We start from the raw sequence: 23,922 nt of genomic DNA, 5'->3' as shown, positions 1-23,922 counted from the left end.
TTGCAACTTGGTTACTTCCCCACCAATTGGAAGCTGGGCAAAGTCATACCAATTTTGAAGCCTCAAAAGATCCAACATCGCCAACAAGTTATCGTCCCATTAGTCTTTTGAGTAGTCTGTCCAAACTCTTTGAGAAGGTCATCTATTCAAGGCTTTTGGATTTTACCAACGATAATAATATAATTTTGAATGAGCAGTTTGGCTTCCGAAAGGGACATAATACTGCTCATCAGCTTACGAGAGTAACTAAAATCATCAAGCAGAACAAGCTTGAGTCTAAATCAACTGCTATGGCTTTGTTGGATGTTGAGAAGGCTTTTGACAATGTTTGGCATGATGGTTTGATACATAAACTGTATTTATACGGTTTTCCAATGTATCTTATCAAAATTATCCAGCACTATCTTTCGGAGAGATCGTTCAAGGTTTTTCTGAATGGGATTGCTTCTGGATTATTCAACATTGATGCTGGGGTTCCCCAAGGAAGTATTCTTGGCCCACTTCTGTACAATATTTTTACATCTGATTTGCCTACTCTTCCTGGTAATGGTGTGTTGTCACTTTTTGCTGATGACACTGCCGTTATTTATAAGGGTAAAATAACCAGATATTTAGTTGGCCGTCTTCAGAAGGGTCTTGACGTTCTTTCCGAATACTTTGGCGACTGGAAAATTCGCATAAATGCAGCCAAAACTCAAACCATCATTTTTCCACTTTCCAAATCGGCCAGATTTGCCCCAAAGGATGATGTTTTGATAAAAATGAATGATGTTTCGATACCCTGGTCAAAGGAAGTTGTCTATTTAGGTCTCATACTTGACGCGAAACTATTGTTTCGACAGCATGTAGACAAAATATTGAACAAGTGCAGCATTCTCATCAGGTGTTTGTATCCTTTAATTAACAGAAAATCAAAGCTTTCTTTGAAAAATAAGTTAGCTGTTTACAAACAAATAATTTACCCCGTTATTGAGTATGCAGTACCTGTTTGGGAGTGTTGCGCTAGAACTCATAAATTGAAGCTCCAGCGTGTCCAAAACAAGGTACTCAAAATGGTTTTGAATGTTCCTGGCTGGACAAGATCAAGTGAGGTTCATGAATTAGCAGAAGTAAAAATGTTGGATCAGAAGATTCAAGAAAAATGTTTGAAATTCAGGGAAAAATGTGCTATATCTGAATACCCCTTGATTCAAGGATTGGTTTAGTTTATGGTAAGATTAAGTTAGTTTTAGGTTAGGTTATGTTTTCTTAAATTTTTTTTTCCTCATTGTACCTAGTGTTACAAAAATGATAAATCATATACTTTTAAAGTTAAGAAAATGAACAGTGTTTAAATCACGAAAAGCAAACTAAAGCTGAAGAGCCACAGCTGACCACTTATTATGTAAACCAAATGTAATTATTATAAGAAAGATTCAATAAAGTATATTTAATTCAAAAAAAAAAAAAAAGTTCAAAGCCAAAAAAGTGATATAGTAAAAAACTGAGATCTTGAGAATTTTTTTAAAGGGTCCAACATATTTTTTTTCAATGCTTTTAAGGTGTTTTTAATACCCTTAATTCAAGGCGGTTTCAAAAGCACCCAATAAATAAAAAAATAATTTTCAGCTGAAAAAAAAATCAAATTGTCTATGAGAGAAGGAAGGATAGATAGAGAGTGAGAAAGAAACGGGTGTCGAAATTGTCATTTGCAACATTGTATTTAGCAAGTTATATAATTTTCAATCAGATAAAAAAAAACTCAGGTCATAAAATGATAAGAACTCGTTTTGCTAATCTGACACCAAATTACAAATGACAATGGTATATATTATAGCTGCAATAAAAAAACAGCACCCTATACAACCCCCCTTTTGGCGGGCTTCGATTTAAAAGTTTGTCAAAAATCAATCAAAGAGTAAGCCTAATGCTATCAAAAGTGGACATAAATTAAACATGATAAATGCAAATAAAAATACTAAAAATAAAACAAGAAAAACCAAAAACAAGAGAAGTAAAGTTTGTCGTAGCACAAAAGTTGGTCAAAATGACCTCTTGAACACAGGTAAAATAAAAATCTTCGAAAAAAAAATTTAGACAGAAAAGGGTTAAACATAACAGAAAATAAAAAAATAAAAATAGTGTTTTTTTTGCAAATCAAGTTTTAGTGACAGAAAGTGAAATTAAAAATCACCAATCAGTGTAGTCCTTATCCATACCTACAACTTTGCCGAAGACACCAAATCGATCAAAAAATTCCATCAAACGATACAGATTTTTGAATTCTCATATATAATTTTTGTAAGGACAGCCGCCAAATTTGTATGGAAAATTATATGGACAAACTAATGATGCAAAATGGCTTCTTTGGGCATACCGAAGGCACCAAACAAGTTTCAGCCGGATAAAAAAAAATACAAAAATTAAAAAAAGACCGATTTCGAAAAACCTGATTGTTGCAATGATTGGGTCCTTATGTTTATCAATTTTGGAATAAAAATGTAACAATTTCACTAGTTGTTGTGCACCCTTTTAAAGTTTATTTTTTATCATTTGCTTGATTATAACTCTGCTTGAAATGCAAGTCGATCCACGTTAAGGTTAAACCGTTGATAATTTTGTAAGAAAATTTATTATCACTCTAAAGTGCTCTGTATTGAATTCAATTTAACGAATTTCTGCAACACACAGAAAAAAAACAGTTCCCGTAATCGTGAATTGTGTTCATGAATTTGAGAACCACGACGGAATTTATTCATGAGTATGTTGCATTTGCACTATAAACATGAATATATTCGTTCGTGGTTCTCAAATCCGTGAACACAATTCACGATTTCGAGAACTGACTTTTTTCCGTGCAAAAGGAATCAGCATGTACCCGGTTGTTGCTTTCTTGAAGCCACTAAAGGAATTTTCAATTTTGTGGAACAATCATTGACGTCCTAGTTGGCAATCATTGATTAATGACGATTTCCGTAACTTTACAAGGAATGGGATAATCGTTACCAAAAAAGTATCAACACATGTAAGGTACTTTCCTGAACACCTTGTTGAAGGAAAATGGTCAAAGTATTGATAGCGACGCTAAATGTTTATCTTTGAACGAAAATTCATGCTAATGATGGAAGTCTTCACGTTAACGACATCAGTTTTAGTCAGGGCTAAATAAGATTAATTATTTTAAAGATTTATAATAATTATATTTTGGCGCAATTTTTTTTCGACCTTATCAATCTGCTTGAAATTTCCAGAGGTTGTTTAAACATATTTAACTAGCATCTGGTCCAGTTATGAAATGATTAAACTTTAATTTTGTTGCATTTTTTGGCTCTTTCAGATGCATCTTAAATGTTGACATTAAATTGACTTTTGACGTTTTTTATCCTTGAAACTGCGAGTCCCGATTTGCCCCACTTCCCGTTGACCTGGCCGATCAGGCAGATTGGTGATGTCCAAATGACGTCCCAACCAAAGGGGTATGCCCTGTTCGTGGACTCGCTCTTAAACACGCGCAGTTATTCAGTAAACAATATCGCTTATTTTTTTGTTTTTATCTTCTTTTAGAAACTTTTGGAGTCCATTTGATGTTCATTCTGCGAGATTCATTATGGTAAGAAAACTATTTTACATTATATAGAATCGGAACACATATACTGCCCCTGATCGCATAAATGTCCCATATGCATTTTCATCGATTTCGAGTTGTTGATGAAGTTTGGTTCAAAATTGTGTGCTCTTTCGAAAGAGCCTACAACATCCAGTACTTTGTTCTAGAAATCAGGAGGAAATCCAGTTTTTTCGCGAAAACTTAACACGTAGCCTTATGTATGGGACAAACTTCAAATGCGTTTTTCTCAGCTTGCTGTTTTTGCATATGGGACATTTATGCGAACATGGGCAGTATAAAGGGTTAAAAAAATAAATATAAAGGAGGTTCTGAGTTCCTACCGTGAACTGTCTAGAACGTATTGTGATAAAGTAAAGACAATATATTTCCAGCCACTTCAACAAGTCATTCAATCATTCGATATCAACAACCGGAGAAAAATGTTTGAAATTCTGAAAAGGTCATGGAATTCACAAGAAACTCCACCGTGGTTCAATGAATTGATAACCGAGACCATTGAAATCTATAAGCAAAAAAGTGAACAGTTACCCGCAAGTGACAATGAACTTTCCGAGTTTCACGAGCAAGTAATGTCACTTAACTATGAACTCGGATTGCTTTGGGAAAATTATTGGTCTGAATATGAGTTTGATCTAGCAACTGTGCGAAATTATTTGCAAAAATGCATCGAATATTTCGAAAAACTTCCCAACGATTATGTAGACCCTGCCATGAAGATCGACCGGGATGAAGCGGCAAATATTCTTTCGGACATTAATGAAAACAATCAGAAGCTGCAAACATCACTAGTCGAGTCCAGCCCTTTGGAACGCATTCAACTTTTAATCAACCTCGGGCAATTGCCGGAAAACGACATCATTCCGGAAAATTTGAAAACAATCTCAGACCAGAAACAGGAAGTTCTTCTGCAGCAAATTCGATGCATGCAACTTGCGCGACTTATCAATACCATGGAGGAAGATGAGCTATTTACGAGCTTCCAAGGCGCCGAACTAAACGACGAGCAGGCTTCCACTTTGATGAACGCCCGTCAACTGGCGACCACGAATCAGCTACCAACCGATGATTGCGGTGAAGACGTTAATGAACGTCTGATTTACGGAGCTGTGAAGGAGCGAATTTTACAAATGATTAGAAGTGAAATAAGAGAAAACAAAGCGTCATTGACACAGGTTAAAACCAACATTGAGGAATACTTCAAAACGAAACTCGGTGAGAATGATATTTTAATAGTTGAAGATGAATTTAAAAAATACTCTTTCAAATTGTTTAAAGAAGATATCTCGCCTTCTGTAAAGTCTCTGTACGAGTCTAAAGATGAGCATTTTATCCTTGAGCTTTTTGATTCACTTGAAAGCATCACTTATGTACAAGAAATTCCTTTGGAGACAATTGTTTATTATAAAACTGAATTACAAACATTGCTCACTCAGGCGGAGGAAAACGAACTTGTTGACCATTTCAAACTAGAATGCACTGTGCATACCATCACGTACTGTAACTCTATAATAGACGAATTATCATGTTTAAACTGCTTGGTATCTTTTCTAAGCAATTCGCGAAATTTGAATCAGATTTTCAGCAAGTTAGAGCTGGAACAATACAAAAGTAGCTGTCTACCACCAGCAAAAGAATTACTGAAAAAGTTCATCGATTTGGACATGGAAGAAGAAAATGACAACCTTTCAAGACTCAAAGCCGTTACACACAGATTGCTGACACAAAAGTGTGTGATCTTGGAAGCTAAATTTATACAAACCATACAAGATTTTCTTGTCCCTGTAAAATTTCAGGAGATAAACAACAACGATCACTTTATAATAGAAATTATAGGCAATCATGTTCTGCTGAGTAACGTGCTCGGGGCGCTCGAAGAGAAATTTCAAACGAGTGGATCCTTAATCGAAGAAGTACGTTTCATTTGTGGTCAAGCCTTCCATATCGACACGGATCTTGTTAGCTCAGTTTGGCATGGGAAAAATATTGCAGTCCGTACGAAGCTGGCCAAAGTTCACGGTTCTGTTGTGTGGGACGTTTCCGGGGAAGATAACAAACACGTGTATCACAAAAAGGCTGACACGTCGGTCAAAGACGGTGCCGGCAAGCCTGGGAACGATGGCTATCCTGGGGAAAGTGGAGGAAATGTTTTAATACTTGCAGAGCAAATTGATAACATTAATGGGTGGACCGTTGTGTCGAACGGTGGAAAAGGTAGCAATGGCCAGGATGGTGGTGACGGGAGAGATGGCCAGGATGGTGTGGGTATCACTAAGGAAACTATTGAAAGTAAAATTTTAAAACCCAAATCCTGGTTTGCAATGGAAAACCAAAGTGCTGGATTAGGACAGCTTACAGAGGAAATGATTAAAGAATGTTCTGAAATCAAAACGCGAATTATTGACAGTTACTGTCGTTACATTGAGGCTACGACCGCAGAAGGTAACGAAATAATATTTTGTTACTCAGACGGATGGTCTATGGTTTCTCAGTGTTACTTCATCTATAAAGGCTCGATTGGTAAGCCTGGTGGAGCTGGAGGGGCTAGCGGTGAAGGTGGTCAGGGAGGGTTTCCTGGAATGATTGTTGTTAAAAATATTAAAGCTGATACAACGCTTGATATCCGCAAACAAGCCCTCCAAGGAACAGATGGAATCCCAGGATTAGGAGGATTTTTTGGAAATCACGGTAGAAATGGCTGGGACATGGGTTTTATGGATTATCGAATGTGGACAGAAATCGTAGCTTACGGCTTGGATGAAAACACTAAATTGTCGTTGAATTACGGAAACGAATCACTGACAAACAGTGTGTGGTGCTGGAAAAAAGAAAAGTATCTGAGTTTTTCAACTTCCAATGTTAACCAAAAACAAGTTACTCACACTAAGCGAGCAGCAGAACGTCATGCCCGAAAGCAACATGCACAAGCCACAATGAAAGCATCCATCGTTGAAGGTAGCTTCAAATCGAGCACCGATCAGTTCTTCAGCTCCTCGGAGAGTGACTCAATGGCCAGCATGATTACCAAAATTGAGGCAACCTTAGCGCGAGCTGCACAAGCAATGGAACAAAAACAAAAACAAGAAACTAAAGTAAACAAAGAAGTAAAGGTTCACCGTTCGATTGCGCTAACAAGTTTCAACCCTGTAAATACTACCATCTTTCCTAATATTGCTGATATAATAGACAAAAAAGTAGATGTTGAACGCATCCTTAAAAATTTGAAACCAACGGAAACTAATTTGGAATCGTGGAAGAAAATAAAAACTGTTCCAGTCACTTACCGGCAGCTAGAAACTGCGTTCGCTTCTTACGAAAAAATGATACATCCAATTCCCGAAGAGCCGATATTGAGTGAGGAAGATGACGAAAATCCATCGACTCAAAGAGAACTATCAAGCCAGAATTCAGCGACGTGTGGAGAGCCGATTGTTGATGACTGGGAAGTTGTTCGTACTGACGATATGATATTTATATTCATGAATAAATTCAAACTGGCAACGCTTAAGGAAATTTCTCCAAAGCTCAGCCTATCAAAATCTGTTTCAAGTTCAACTTTGGAGTTGTTGCCTTATTATGCAACAAGTTGCCTGGAAGAAATACCAAACGAGCAAGATGTGTCGTCTCATAGTATAGAAATACTTGGAACCATAACAAATTGTTTGCATAAATTCAATCACTCTGAACAACGAAACAATCTACGCAATTTTTGTCAACAGGATCAAACTAGCTGTGTGAGTGCTTGTTTGCAAGTATTCATTCAAGAAGCAAATGAGTTTGACGAGGTAGATCCTTCTGCAAAAGAATATTTTAATCAGTTCAAATCATTTGAAAGCCAGCAACGAGAAGACTTGGACAATTTTTGGAGAAACTGTGATTCAGAAGGGTTGCTTCCGAGGTATCAGTCCATTATCGACACGTGGCAACAAGATAAACCTGTTGGACCAAATATGCTCAAAGATATTAAGAAAGATTCCAAACTTGGTGACTTTTACAAAAGTTATCTAGAGATCAAAAATAGGCAATTTGATTTCAAATCATGCCTTGAGAACGAAAACACTCTCAAAGCTTATCTTGAACTAGTGCACAAGTCAGGTCCAAAGCTGCGCAGCTACCGTGAACTACTAGCGAGAGCTTTTGGTGTGAATATCAGATTGTACGTTCGCAGCAATGAAGGTAAACTTTTGCTCAAAGACAATCACAATTTGGATGCGAAAGATATTTTGAACTTGCTCTTTTCCGACGAAACGTTTACACAGCTGTACATTAACAAAGATCATTTGGAGCTGTTAACTGAACGTTTACAAAAAATCGAACAGTTTTCACTAGTACTGGACTGCGTCCAGTCTTTACATCAAAAGGAAGAGTTTGAAAAAATTATGGCTGATCCAACTACTTTGAAAATCAACAACTTGTACAAAAAGAATGAAAGTGAAGCAAAATGTATCGATAAAGTAATTGAAGAAGTTATAACATTTGTTGCAACGAAAGATCAGCCTTTCTTAACAGAACGTTTGACATCGTTATCCGCTCTTGGAAATCGATATCAAGAAGTGATACACAGCATTTTGTTCCGGTTTTCTCATGAAGAAAAGCACATTGATCAAGCTGAGCTTCATTTCCTGATTAACTGTATCGTGTCGTCAGCCGATGCGAAAGACACAGACTTGTATCGTTGGATTGTGATGGCTTGTGATCAGAAATCGTGGACAGTAGAGCTAGTATTGATACAGCTTGAAAATTATTTCAAATGTAAACTTTCGGGCTTGGACACGTGGAAAATGTATATGGCACGTTTAAAAAACAGAGGAATACTGATACTTTTGAGTGCAAAACTTGTTAACTGCCGACCTGGTAATTTTGTCTCAGTTAAGCGGATGGAAGAAATATTGCACATGATGAGCTTGGTGACACTCAAAACGGCAGATTTGTCAAAGTTAGAACTTTCTGAATGGTTCTATTCATTGGAGGAAATTTACTGCAAACAGAGATTACAAGATATGGTAAAATGGAATGCATCGAGGGATAAGGAGAAGCTTAATGAAACATCGTATTATGCAGTTGCATTTATGAATAATTTCAATTTTGAACTAACAAGACATTTTTTTGATCTTTTGAAGCAAAAAACTTCTGAGTTTACTACCAGTAATGCAGATATTGTGGATATTTTCTGCAATATATACAACGGCAAATGGGGTTTGAGCAAGGAGGAGCTTTTTTACCTAAAGGACTGCGACAGTGTTCAACAGTGGAAAAAGAAAATGGAAATAATGTTTGAAGGGGACGATGATCGAGATGTTTCAACTATCGTTAAACTTATGACTGGATCCCAAAATGCTTCCAAAACCATCCTAAACATTCTTACAAAAGTTGAACAATGTGTTAAAGAAACAAAGAACATCAGCACCGATTTTTGCATCACTCCATCTTCCATAGTACGACAGATAATGGAAATTGATGAGGCAATTTACAAGTGCCGACGGTTCAAACTGCGAGACACGCAAAAAGTTGCAATTCTGACGATGTTAGAAAATACAAATAATACACTGGTCCAAGTTGCTACTGGCGAGGGAAAATCACTGATAGTAGCAGCAGTGGCCATAATCAAAGCACAACGTAAAGAAAAAGTTGACATTATAACCAGTTCATCTGTCCTAGCAAAACGAGACGCAGACGTTAACGGGGACATTTACAAAGAATTCAAAATCAATGTATCACACAACTGCAATGAAGACATCGAAGCTCGCAAGGACACGTACTCGAAATATCATGTAATTTATGGCGATTTAGCCAGCTTTCAGCGTGATTATCTCTTGCACAACTTTTACCAGAAAAATGTTCTCGGTGATCGCAAATTTCAAAACGTTATCGTTGATGAGGTGGACTCTATGCTTCTGGATAGAGGAAATAATATGTTGTACTTGTCACACGATTTACCTGACATGGATAAACTTGAGGTCGTGTACCTTTTCATATGGAACTGGCTAAACACAACGTTAGACTTTGATAGTAAGTTGATTAAACATGCCATTCTGTGGAATATTTATGGAGTAATTCAACTGTCCGACATCTCTAAGCTCGATGCAACTCTAGATGAAACAGCAAAGTTGGAAATATGGGAAGTGCTTATCGAAGCAGAAATAATAGATCAAAAGGGTTTTCTTATCATAGAAACTGTAAATAAAAACGTTATTACAGAACTTTTGGGACCCAGTATGATTAACTACGTAGATCGGTTGGTTTATTTTGTAAACAACTTGATCAACAGAGAAAAATCTTTCACCATTCCAAATTATATGCGTCCGTTTGTGGAACTTCATCTGGATTCCTGGATTGACGCGGCTAAAAAAGCTTTTTGCATGGAAGTTGGTCAGGATTACGTAGTCGATGTAGATCGCAGCGGTAGCAGTGGTGATCGAAGCCCGAACGTAATTATTCTTGACCGTGACACTGGAACCGACATGGTCAACAGCCAATGGGAAGCTGCACTTCACCAATTCATTCAGCTTAAACATGGTTGCAAAACGTCCCTGCAGAGCTTGAAAGCAGTTTTTGTTTCAAATGTCACGTATTTTAAAAAGTACAAGAATTTGTATGGACTCACTGGAACACTAGGTTCGCACAGAGAAAGGGATCAACTTGGAGAGATTTACAACGTTGACTTTGCAAACATTCCTACGGCAAAATGCAAAAAATTCTATGAAGATTTACCGGTGATATGCAGTAATACGAATGATTGGATAGAAGCAATCCATAAAATAGTTACAAATATTACCCGCATAGAAAAACGATCCGTTCTCATAATTTGCGATACCTTGAACGCAGTTTCAACTTTGCACAATGGTTTTAAACAAAAAGATTGTAAATTTAACATGCGAACCTACACGCGAGATTACGAGCAATTTGATGAAGGAAGACTAGCGCCCGGAGAGGTGATTATTGCAACCAACCTGGCTGGTCGAGGAACTGACATCAAAATAACTCATGAACTAAAAAGAGCTGGTGGTTTGCACATTTGTTTGACTTATTTACCGTCCAATGTGCGGATTGAGCAGCAAGCTTTTGGCCGAGCTGCCAGAAGTGGCGACAGTGGATCCGGCCAGTTGATTATCGTAAGCAACGAAGGAACGGATACCAGTTCTGCAAGGATGCTGCACCTTAAGCGAGAACGTGACGCTTATGAGATGAAACGAATATCCAGCATTAAAGAGTACTACGAAACACAGATTGTGACGGAGGAGAAATGGTTCGCTGAATTCGCAAATATATATAGAATACTGGAAAAAACATTGCTCAAAGAGAATCTGACCAATAAAAGTGATCCTCTTCGCCAGGTACTCCTGGAGAGTTGCTTGGATCGTTGGGCATTTTGGTTGGATGCAAACTGTCAAAATATACACGGAAACGACGTGAATAATCAGTTGAATAGTTTTCTTGCAAATCTCAAATCTTTGAAATGCAATTCAATCGATGATTTGAAAGCATGGGTCATCAAGAGCCCACCACAAACAATAAAACTAGGATGCAGCCTGTTAAAGGAAAAAGGAAAGCGAACGGCAGTCGGGACGGTTGCTACAGACTATTTGAAAACTTTAGTTAGTTCACAAGACCTGATTTATACAATAACAAGTACATGCGATTCTATCTACAATTGGGAACAAGCCAAACCAATCGATTTCTTCAACGAAGTCATTAAACAAGAGCCTCTATTCTGTGAAGCAGCTCACTACTACAAAGCTTGCGCTTTGTCTCAGGAAATCAATTGGGATGCAAATCCAATCAATCCTAATGAGTTGCTATCATTTAAGGAGGAGCTCCACGCTGCCGCAACTCTGATAAATGATCGCATTTTGGTGTTAACTGCCTGCGTGTCGTTGGTTGACAAACATAAAATCAACGATCGTTCAAATTTGGTGCAGATCGACTCATACAAAGCGCAGAAAGAAACCGTTTGCGTTTTCTATGATATGTTGATTCAATCAATAAACAACATTCTTGGTCATCCAGTAACTCCGAGTTCATTCATTGACGGTTCCACCATTGATGAGGCAGTATCCCATGATATCTTCGATGAGCTGCTTCAAAGTGGAGTTTTAAGTAAACCAACTATAAAAAGGAACATCCCAACACGTGAGCTTGAACATCTGAAGTTTAGTTTTGGGCTGTCTTCGGGAGAGTTACAGACATTTTTCCAAGAATTTTGCAACAACAATGGGGAATCGATCGATTTGTCTTTGTTTACACGATCAGTTAAGCAAGAATTCGTATTTCCTAGCCGTGAGTCTTTCTGGAACATTCTTCGTGAACAAGAGCTTTTAAAAGATGAGATCAGATATGTTGTTATCGATACAGATAAACAAGAAGAATTTTCAAAAAGGTGGAAGAAAACGCCGGGATCCGGGCTTATTATGAAAGGCATTCAACAAGGTCTTAATGACATTTTGCTTTACCCCATGCTAAACGACCAGCAACATACATTAATTTTCGATAGGACTCAGTTCAAAGTTGCTATCGGCGATGAACATTATAAAAAATGTAAAGATCGAGGCATATTTAAAATCCAGCGAAAGGCTCAACTAGTTCGAAATAGGAGTCACGTTGTCTTCCATCAGTTCGATTCAATTTCTTTGGAAGATTTTGATCGTATAAATATAACTAGAGATGATGCTGAGCGTATTCTGAGTCATTTAGAACAAAATCAAGTACTACAAAAGAACGATGATTACAGCTATGCTTTAAATATTAAGCACATCAAAATTGAAAATATTCAGCTGCCTTCTTTCAAGATTTATGAGAGAGTTGTGAAAGATCTACTGTACCTTTGTTTCAGTTATAGATTAGCTTGGGAAACAATGTTGAGCCAATCATCGATAGTTTTTGATATCCCTCTTACGGCGAAGCCACATCGCGCTTTGGCTGCGGAACTTGTTGCGAAAGACATCATACAACCCGTAAGTTTATCTAAATATACGGCAAATTCAAAGCTAGAGCTTGATCTACCCCCAAATGTTATCAAAGTACTGGAAAAATATCCAGGATCAATTCAACTAAAAACTATTAAATGCACTTTGGAAAACTTAAGAGGAAAGCTCGACACCCTCAAGCCACTGTACGGTAGATCCCCTGAGGTGGACAAAGAAGACTGGGACGTTTTCACGCTAAACGGCTTGGATATGATAATAAAAGTGGACAACTCAAATTGGTTCCAAGTATTCAAAACGTTATTTGATGGAGTTGCTAGAATTGCTACCGGATTCTGCTTCAACTGGGTGACAACTAGTTTGCACATAAATAGTACAAAGGGGAAACAGCTCATGAATGACGGCTTGATAAAAATGTCTGAAAGTCTAACCATGACAGGCAAACTATTTCTAGCCAACTATGACGGTATCAAATGCAACGAGATACTTAAGAAACTCATCCTAATGAATGCAAAGTACTTATCAAAAATTGACTCTGAAGTCTTGAAATTTGGCCAAGGTCTTATTCGATCCATACAGAAGATTAACACTCGACAATCCAGACGCATAAATCAAATCATAGACAGGGGTTTCGACGCTACTCACATTAATATAAAAAACGAGTCACTCGTCAGGTACCGTCTGAAGGTGTTATGCACGGGACTGAAAGGGGAAATTTTCAATATGCTTGAGAACCACGAATGGTTCAACATCGTTTCTGAAACCCTGAAGTATGTATCCAGTGACCAGGCTGGTCAAATTGCTGAAAAAATACTGAACAGATCCCAGTACCAAGACGAGCTGACGATTATCCTAGGGCAGATTTCCGAAAGCACTCTAAGCATGATTGAAGACGCTACCCAAAATTCCGGTGCAAACCAAGCTATTTCGAGCATTGTGCTTGATAGCATTACACGCACTGAGAAAACTGTGTTTGAGAAACACAACCAACGGCTTGACGATCACGTCAAACGAGTGCTGCGCGATCTAGAGGGAAACCTAAAAGTTGTGGTTGATAAATCGATTGAAACTCCGCAGCCTTGTGTTGAAACTACTATTAAACAGTGGCAGAACATGATGCGCAAAAATTTTACTACTCTTATGGACGAAAAACTCATGAAGCCAGTTATGGACCAGGGAAGCACTCTTTTGAATCAATATTTTGAGCGCCAAAATGACAGCATGCTGGGTGTCGCCGCTCAGCCCACGCACAGCTCTGATAGAACATTGCGAACTCGAAAGCTTCGAAGAGAGATGAACATGTTGCTTTAAGTAGTAAAGTGAAATTCTCGACTTTTTTTATTAGGTCCTATAAACAAATGTAAACATTGAGTGTATCTAAGAACAAGATTATCCGTTCAACGCAGTGGTGAACGTAGAACGTTGTACCAGTTCGATTTTTCCATTAACTGCCAGTAGAACAATCTACAGGGGTTGCTATGTTAAATGGTCGATGACAGGCAAGCTATGATGACAGGCGCAAATTTCTGCGTCTGCGTCTGGGCCAAACGGACAATCTCGTTCTTACCTTTACTCCGATGGACAAGGACATAGCTGTGAGAGGGATACACTAAATCAAGCATAAAGCGGTGTAGGCACATCGGAAGGAAACGGTCAAGAAAAATTTCAAATGGGCAGCAGCGGCAGCGAAAGCAAGCCAGAGAGGGTGAAGAAAAGCCCCAAGAAAACGCTCCCTCTCTTTTGTTCTGCTGTTCGTAAAGCTGTTTCTTGACCCCTTTCCGATGCAAATGGCCCAATGTCGAAGTGCAAACATAGAGTTTACCCTCACGGTAGTTGATGTTTACATTACGAACGAGAAGGATCTACTCTTTGTTTACATTTTGACATTGGCCCAATTACATTGTTTTTCTTAAAATGTTTGAATTTGTTGATAGGACCTGACCAAAGTCTAGAATTGACTTTTAGAATGGTTTTTGCAAAATTTTCTGATCCGGTTTGTTGCGAAGAATGTTAAAAAAATAGTTTATGAAATACAATACGCATTTAATTTTTAATTGTTTTGACGCATTTTTCCGACTTTGTCGACTTTGATTTCTTATTGCAAAATTTCCTTGAAAATTGTAATCTGCATCTATGCAAAAATGAGTGTAATAAAGTTATAAATAGTGGTCTTACATAACTTTAATTATTCTTCGAAATCCATGTCATCGTCAGTATGAACTCAGAGGGGGTTCAAGGTGTGCAAGAGACGTGGGTGAACTCTCCCTATGAAAGCCTTTGTAAACTAAAAGCCGAGTCAAAATCTTCCATTATTCATGTATGTGTTGATAATTTACATAAATCCGGATCGTATCCGGATAACAATGACAACGTTTCTCTATGTAGAAATTTTCGTTATCGGCCCGGTTCGGTTCAATTTGGTTTCTCGGTTGGTATCGCTGGCGTGAAATTTAAGTGAACTGTGATAACAAGACAGAGATAGACGTTCGAGGTCCTGGGCGACGACCAATGCAGACTTAGAGTCAACGTGGAAGGGAATGCTACACAGAAAAAAATAATGTAAATTTGGAAGCTTTAATTTTGGAAGGTTGAATATTACCTCTTTTATGATGTAATTTTACCTCAATTTAGACTGAAAAAGTGACATTACACCAGAAAAGTGGTAAAATTACACATTTCCAGAGGTAAAATTACACCTTTTTTCTGACATAAAAGATGTACCCCTTCCCAGATGTAATATTACCATGATTTTTTTTTTCTGTGTAGAGTAAGCTTTCAAAACAACCTATTAGTCATGGGTTTCCTATGCAGATAGGACCTTTTGAAAATTTAATCTGGCCAGACTAACATGTCAAAAGGGTCAATCATTCAATATTACGCCCTTTTAAAATGTTAGTCTTGGTTTAAAAAATTTAAAAATATTTTTTCGAAAAGATCGGAAATTTCACGAATGTTTCATATTTTAGTTGCTGAGATACCGACATAAGAAAAGTGTGGGTGATACTTAGAAAACATCAATTTTCCTGTTTTTTAATCTTTGCATGGCAATATCTCTGCAACTAAGGGTCGTATCAACAAAGTTCTAAAAAACAAAATATAGAGAATCAAAGGTGGGCAAACATGGGCACTAATTTAAAAAGATGAATTACTGCGACTATTTTGAAAAAGTTACCTAAAAATGGCTATAACTTCACAGCAAAAAAGCCGATGGTAAAATCGCATGCAAAAGCATGCACATCACCTTCGTCAAAATAAACACTTAATATTACACACTGCATGTACAATTTTTGCAAAGACAAAACAAAAATTCAAACCCAGCACCATCAGTAAGGACTGGCGCCTTAGCCCACTCGGCCATCAGACCGATGTTAAGCTGAAAGAATAAACGCATATATGGGCTTGACATTTCGGTCAAGTAGGTTTCCCATACTGATGGGCTACATATTTCAGGGTGTAAAATTACATAAAATTGCATTGCATAAAAGGCCTTTTACACGCAGCTGGATTACTACTATTTTAGCTGTGTTGAAAACGGTGCACTTTATCAAAATTTCACTAAAGTACTTTTTGATTGCAAATTCGATTTTACATCGAAAAATTAAGTTGAAAAATTTATGCGACCAATATTTCGATTTTTTGAAAAAAAAAATGTATTGATTCAAAAAATCATAACTCAGCCAAAGATTTTTTGCCCATTGTGGAAATTTTTGAAAAGTTGGTGTTTGATGTCCTTTTAAACATATCCGAAAATGAAAAAAGAAATATTTTTTTTTTTTTGCAAATCAAGTTTTAGTGACAAAATGTTAAATAAAAATCACTTTTTTTTATGTGTATCATTTTTTTCTAGTGAAGTCCATATCCATACCTACAACTTTGCCGAAGACTCCAAATCGATCCAAAAGTTCCTTCAAAAGATACAGTTTTTTGAATTTTCACGTATCATTTTTGCATGGACTGCTGCCAAATTTGTATGGAAAATTATATGGGTAAACTAATGATGCAAAATGGCTGCTTTGGGCATACCGAAGGCACCAAAAAAGTTTCAGCCGGATTAAAAATTACAAAAATTAAAATTAACACCTAAACTCCCAAGCTCGAGAAAATGGGGGAATTTCCATACAAATTCCCCCTTTTTCTCGAGCTTGGGAGTTTAGGTGTTAAAGAAAAAAGACCGATTCCGTAAAGAACTGCTCAAGTTGCAAATAGTAGTTTATGCAACAAGTTGCAAAAAGAGGATTTTTTCAGCACGAGTCGTACATTTATCCAACGAGGTTCACCGAGTTGGATAAATACGAAGAGTGCTGAAAAAATCAAGTTTTGCAACGAGTTCCATACAACATTTCTTGCAATTCCGAAAAACACCCATTGAGTGAAATTTTAAGTAAAATTTTCAATTATTTTGTCAATAAATCGTTTAAATCAAAAAAATGTTGAAAAGTGTTACTTTTCGAAACAAGTTCTGAAAAGTTCAACTTTTCAGCATCCATTTCAGTGCTGAAAAGTAGAACTTTTCAGCATTTATTTTGAAAAGTGTTGCTATTCGATTCTGTTATTTTTGGAACAGAAAAGTAGGCTATTTCGTCGTTGAAGAATGACAGGAAAAGTAAGTAGTTTCACGACGGAATTGCAAAAAGATTTTTTCAGCACGAGTCGTAAATTTATCCAACGAGGTTCACCGAGTTGGATAAATACGACCAGGGCTAAAAAAATCTAATTTTGAAAAGAGTTCCATACAACTTTTTTTTGCAATTCCAAAAAACACCCTTTGAATGAAATTATAAGTCAAATGTTCATGTATTTTGTCAATTAATCGTTTAAATTAAAAAAAATGAAAAGTATTACTTCTCGTAACAAGTGCTGAATAATGTTACAATCCGATTCTGTTATTATTGGTATAGAAAAGTAGGCTTTTTCGTCGTTCGAGAATGCCAGGAAAAGTAAGTAGTTTCACGACGGATTTGCAAAAATGTTTTTTTTTTTAATTTTCAGATCGAAGCCCGCCTAGAGGCGGGGTTGGGTTATAGAGAGTTTTATCTTTTCAAGATATCTAAGGTTTATCACGGTTGATCGATTGACTTACCTTAGCACTTACCTTGTTCCATCTGTGTTCTTCACAATGTTAAAATGAAGTTCGCATTTGAAATGATATTGTGTGAATTAGCAATAAGATTAAACATAAGAGCAAAGCATACATTTAGGCGTTATTTTCTAATTTCGTACAGGTCTGCCAAAAGAAAGTTTTCTCTTCAATCCATTCCATCTCAAACACTGTAAAACTACAAAAATCTGCCTCAGGTTTGGCCACCGTAATCCGATTTCGATTCCAGCAGCTGCTCGGCGCCGCGACCCCGGAAGAACCCAATGCATAGCCTTAATCGCGGCTACAGTTGAACCGTTTGTGATATGTGTAAGGTCACACCACCCGAAAAAAAGAAAACAAGAAAGAACCAATGAAACGGATACATTTATTAAGACATTATTCGCCGTGAATGAAACCATTCAACCTTACCTTGGAAGTTTGAGCAGAAGGAAATGTAATCATAATCCGCTCTATATAATAAATTCCGGAAACATTCACGCTAAGCTCAACAGTTTTTCTGGAAACCTTCCAAAGCCGTCTCGTCTCGTCAGTTCGGGGGCAAAGGGTTCCCAATGAGGTATTACTAATTTGCTCGTAATCAAGTGAAAATGGGTGAGGTTTTTTTTTCTTCGTTCTTTTCGCTTTTGCCACACTTTATGAATGGTTTCACCCTTGGCGCCCCCTTTTTCTCCGCTTTTTTTTGTTCAGCCGGTGCGGTCTTAGAAATTGATATCTTAACCAGCAAAAAGGGGTTAAACGAACAGTCGATTTTATGGTTTGTGAGGTAAAACTGGTTCTGGTGCGCTGGATTTTTTTCGGAACAGATGTGCGCGACTTAAAAGGACTTTTCTTCTTTCGGTTTTTTTTTTCGAAAGTTGGACATTTAGACTGGGGAGGGGGATTAGGCACAACGAATGTTTTTTTTTCTCTCGGTTAAGGTGAAACCAAATGGACTCGGTCCGAGTATCATCTTTCTTCGAGGGTTGAGTAAAAAGTATCCTTTAAAAAATAAATCATCTTAAACGACCTGCAATTGCCCAAGACCAGCGGCAATCTTGATGGGACGCAGCAAAAAAAAAAAGAAAGGAAGTGACCATTTAGGAAATCGCCACCGAACCATCTCGAGAAAACTTATGGTGACAAAGAAAGTGTAATCTGCTGGAACCCAGAGAGAAAAAACGAAACGAAACGAAACGAAACGCGCTGAATTTCCTATCAACTGATACGGATCTCCGGAGGACTGTGGATCGGCAACGGTAAAGGGAAAACAGATTGGCCGGAAAGGAAGGACAGATTTACGCTTTTGGAGTGTTTTATTTCAAGTTTTTTTTTATTTGCTGGGAAACCGATTAGGTCGGAATAATCTGATAAAAAATGTGGTGTTTTCTTACAGAATTGCGCCAAATTGCATTTTGACATAATTCTTAAAAGATTTTATTCTAGTTGAACCGACTGCAAATTTTCCACAGTCACTAAACAAACTGCTAAAACGCACGCCAAGGCACTTACAATAATCAGCACTAATCTTTTAATCACCGGGAACGGAACCACTTGGCGTCCTTTGCCCCAAGTCTTGGGGCAAGAGACTCGAGACCACTTTGGCCACGCCGCTGCTATAATACTGGTGGCGTCGCCGTGGCACTTTAATTTCCATATTAATCCTCGGCCATTATCCAACGATGAGAGGACGACGTTGTGAGCCAAGAGGAAATGGTCCGCGAAAAGTCGCACGCAATTGTCCGGAGAGAAAAGGGGGCCAGAAACGACTTGTCTTTACTTCTCGGTGAATAAACACCAGGCTGTTGTTGTTGTTGTTGTCCTCGGTAGATTTGAATAATCCAACGGTATCGTTACTTGGCTCCTGTGTAATGAATTGTGACCTATTGCGACGCCGACCAGGCCATGGAGTGGAATATGGAATCACCGCCAACGGATGGAGGTTCTCCGCAACAGGCTGTACGGAAAGTTAATAGCATTTCATTTCATGTGCTTTAAAAACATGGAAATACAGGTGAACTAAACAATATTATCAAGCTAATTTTGCTAAGATATCAGTAAAATAATTTCATTTACTTATTCTGCCTTGAGGTGGTTTGCTTAAACTTATTTGGAGATAACGTGAAGATTTTCCCTTATCCCTTGTAAAAAGTGGAGTATCAATACGTCTCCGAAATCCCTTTCCTTGTCCCTGGTGAGTGGTGGAGATGGGTTGGGTGTTGAGTCGCAACCTGAGTGAGAGCAATCATCATCCAAGTGAAGCTTCAGCTGGTTGGTGCCTTCCTCACATTTAGTTAATTTACTATCCTGGTATCCCAAGTAGCAAGTAACACATCGCTTTTTATTTTTTGTTGAACAATTGCTGCACAAGAGCAACTCTCTACGAAATCGGCCGATTTCGACCATTTTTATTTTTTGTATTATTTGATTTGGCTCAAACTTTGTGGGGGACTTCCCTATGACCAAAGAAGCTATTTTGTGTAATTGGTTCACCCATACAAGTCTCCATACAATTTTTGCTGCTATCCATACAAAAATGGTATGTAGCATTCAAACAGCTGTAACTTTTGAGTGAATTTTCTGATCAATTTGGTGTCTTGGGCAAAGTTGTAGGTATTGTTGAGGACTATTGAAATTTGCAGATTTTGTAATCAACTTTTTTTCCACTAAAACTCAATTTCCCAAAAAAAAAAACTCAAGATTTTTTGATATGTTTTAGGAGATAAAAATCCGCAACTTTTGAGCCATAGAGAAACATGGTCAAAAAATCCGTCGCTGAGTTACGAATTTTTGAAAAAATAGTGATTTTTGGAAAAAAAATCGAAATTTCATGCAAAAACAAATTTGACATTATTTTTTAATGCAAAATTGAATTTGCAATCGAAAACCACTTTACAGATTTTTTGATAAAGGGCTCCGTTTTCAAGATATAGCCACCGAAAGTTTGATTTTAGTGAAATATTTGCAGTTTTTCGATTTTTAAAAATAGTGACCATGAGTGACCATTTCTGAAAATATTTTTTTGAAAAGTTCAGAAAATTTGCTATAAAATTGTCCACAAGACATTGAAAATTGGACCTCGGGTTGCTGAGATAGAACCGCTTTAAGAAAAAGAAACAGGAAAATTGAAGTTTTCTAAGTCTCACCAAAACAACCCACCGTTTTCTAATGTTGATATCTCAGCAACTAATGGTCCGATTTTTAATGTTAAAACATAAAACATTCGTTAAATTTTTCGATCTTTTCGAAAAAAATATTTTGAAACATTTTAAATCAAGACCAAACATTGAATATTACGCCCATTTAAAATGCTAATCTTGATTTAAAAATTTTCAGAATTTTTTTTTCGAAAAGATTGGAAAATTTCACGAATGTTTCATGTTTTAACATTGAAAATCGGATCATTAGTTGCTGAGATATCGACATTAGAAAATGGTGGGTTGTTTTGATGAGATTAAGAAATCTTCAATTTTCGAGTATCTTTTTCTTAAAGCGGTTCTATCTCAGCAACCCGAGGTCCAATCTTCAATGTCTTGTAGTCAATTTTATAGCAAATTTACTGAGCTTTTCAAAAAAAAAAAATATTTTCAGAAATGGTCACTCATGGTCACTATTTTTAAAAATCGAAAAACTGCAAATATTTCGCTAAAATCAAACTTTCGGTGGCTATATCTTGAAAACGGAGCCCTTTATCAAAAAATCTGTAAAGTGGTTTTCGATTCGAAAAAATAATGTCGAATTTGTTTTTGCATGAAATTTCGATTTTTTCCAAAAATCACTATTTTTTTCAAAAATTCATAACACGGCGACAGATTTTTTGACCATGTTTCTCTATGCCTCAAAAGTTGCGGATTTTTATCCCCTAAATTATATCAAAAAATCTCGAAAATCAAAAAATACGTATTTTGGGAAATTTAGTTTCAGAGAAAAAAAAGTTGATTGAAAAATCTGCAATTTTTTTTCCGTGTACCTATTTTTTTCTCAATAGTCCTCAACAATACCTACAGCTTTGCCGAAGACACCAAATTGATCAGAATATTCACTCAAAAGTTAGAGCTGTTTGAATATTTAAATACCATTTTTGTATGGACAGCAACCAAAATTGTATGGAGACTTGTATGGGTGAACCAATGACGCAAAATAGCTTATTTCGTCTTAGGGAAGGCCCCCACAAAGTTTGAGCCAAATAAAAAAATACAAAAAATAAAAATGGTCGAAATCGGCCGATTTCGTAGAGAGTTGCTCATATGTGAATTTTCCATAATGTTGTTGGTGACATGTGGGTTAGGGTGCAGCTTTTGAATGGGCATTGAATTTCGGGAAATTGCACCAGATTTTGGACAAATAAGGGAAAGAGGCAAGCTTTATGTGCGGTGGCCAAATAGTCGATACTCAAGGAACCACTGTTAAATAAACGATGAAAATTCACGTTTCCGGTGCACTTTTAATGTTGCGAGGAAAGCCAGAATCATGTTTGGCTGGATGGAGTTGGGATAAGTGAGTGATGTTTCTGAAAGTTTTTCGAGTAAGTGCTATTTAGTGAAAATGGTCTTGCAAGTTATCTGTAACCAAATTTCTGATTTTTTTAAATTAGTTTCGGGAATTTCTGACATCCCTACCGATTCTCTGATTAAAATAAAAAGCACACACGAAAAAAGAACGCAACATTTGCGCACAGCCATAACAAGCAAAGAAATGTTTGCCGTGTATTGGGTAATTTGTGTGGCCGAACTCGATAATGAATCCTACATTATCCTGAAGTCCTGATGATGATGGCGCGCTCGGATGTCCCCAAATACTGAGCTGGTTGTTGGTTGTTTTTTTTCACTCGCTCCTCTTTTTTTTGCCGCTCACTCAATCCAATTCACCATTCAATTTGTATACTGTGTGGACACACTGCATTTCCCGTTAATTTCGAGAGATTTTCCGGTGTGGCACACACACACCGACGATGATGATGGCTCGCTGATGCTTATTATAATATATGGCAGTGGATGGAATGAAAAACGAGCTTGCGAGCGAGGACCAAAAAAAAAGCTCCACGCCATCCCCGAAATTAAGCTCCCCAGGGGGGTGGTTAACCCCCACCCTCCTTTCCACCCTTTGGTAATGATGTGTTATTTTTTGTGTGCACATTCATTGAGTTTTTTTCTTTTCTGTTGTGTATTTGTGTACACAGTTCTGATAGCGCGCGCACAGCACATTCGTGTGTGTTTTTTTCACTCTCTCTCAGAGGCCATCCGGTTGCCTACATGCGGGGGTATTAAATTGTCTGGCTGGAAAATTAGTCTTAATTGAAAAAAGTTTTTATCGGAAGTTTACGTTTTTTTAATTCGATTTCACGGTTTTATCGGCTTACAGCGACAGCGCAGTCACGAAATACGGCAATGGTCGTCGTCGTTAGTGGGTCTGTTTGAGTGCGATTTCGGTGGGTTTTATTCGGTGGGACAATTGAAGAAGAAAAAAAACAGCAACATTCATCATTTGAGGGGTCCGGTTGACAAAGCGACTTAACCACTTTCATTGATAGAAGAAGAAAAAACATGTTGAGAGTTTCCAATTGGAGAAAAGATGATTTATTGAGAAAAAGAAAAAAAAAAGAAGTGAAGACGTTATACCTGCTTTTTTTGCTCAATGAATTCATTCAGAGTTTGGATATCCTTTCATGTTGAGATTTATTGCTATCAATGAAATTCCTGTGCCCTTTTGGGGCAAATAGTATGTTGACAGTATTAATTTATGGTGTGATGTTCACCAAATGATTTCACTTCAAGAACAATAACAATAATTTTATTTGTTTTTTTTTTTTATTTAGTGATCCTTGAATGCCGGTCAGTAAGATGTTTTTATATAGATTTTATATTTTAATTGAGTTTTTAAAAGTAAATTGTAAAACAATGTTTTCAAAAACCTTGCTTCTTATGATGCTGGTGGGAGCTCTCAACATTTATTTTTTCAGTCTAAAAATCTTCAACTCATCTTGTTACGAAGTCCCTTATAATTGGCTTTCATAATTATATTTAGTATTTTCTGCAGAGAAGGGGTAATTAGGCATTTTAATATATGATTCTGAAATAGACGTTCCCATTTCAAAAAGTGCTATGTCAAATTGGTATGATTGATATTTCAAATGCGCTTCAAATCAATATGGTGTATTGACAATCATTGTGTCAAATGTCATGTGCTTTCAATTACGGACTTCAGGAGTAACAAGCTAATTGATCTTACTTGTTCTAATTTGATTTGGATGCAAATCAAGGTGGGTTCAGAATCCAATAAGGAATATAAATTAGCAATCTCTTGTGAAGGCTTTTCCTATG

At 37.1% G+C, this 23,922-nt stretch overlaps 1 protein-coding gene across 1 annotated transcript in view; it reads left to right on the top strand.

The window, feature by feature from the left end:
- LOC119771131 overlaps window positions 1-23,922 on the top strand; it is a 41,296-nt gene that overhangs the window by 4,196 nt on the left and 13,178 nt on the right. Inside the window, exons 2-4 of the mRNA XM_038266541.1 lie at window positions 3,544-3,589; window positions 3,979-4,819; window positions 17,748-17,932. Coding sequence (XP_038122469.1) covers window positions 3,587-3,589; window positions 3,979-4,819; window positions 17,748-17,932 — 1,029 coding nt within the window. The 5' untranslated portion in view covers window positions 3,544-3,586. The remainder of the gene's footprint in view (window positions 1-3,543; window positions 3,590-3,978; window positions 4,820-17,747; window positions 17,933-23,922) is intronic.

The sequence above is a fragment of the Culex quinquefasciatus genome, chromosome 1, assembly GCF_015732765.1.
Source record: "Culex quinquefasciatus strain JHB chromosome 1, VPISU_Cqui_1.0_pri_paternal, whole genome shotgun sequence".
NCBI classification, from domain to species: domain Eukaryota; kingdom Metazoa; phylum Arthropoda; class Insecta; order Diptera; family Culicidae; genus Culex; species Culex quinquefasciatus.
The sequence above is the reverse complement of the archived record's forward strand: the minus strand, read 5'-3'. Positions and strand labels throughout refer to the sequence as shown.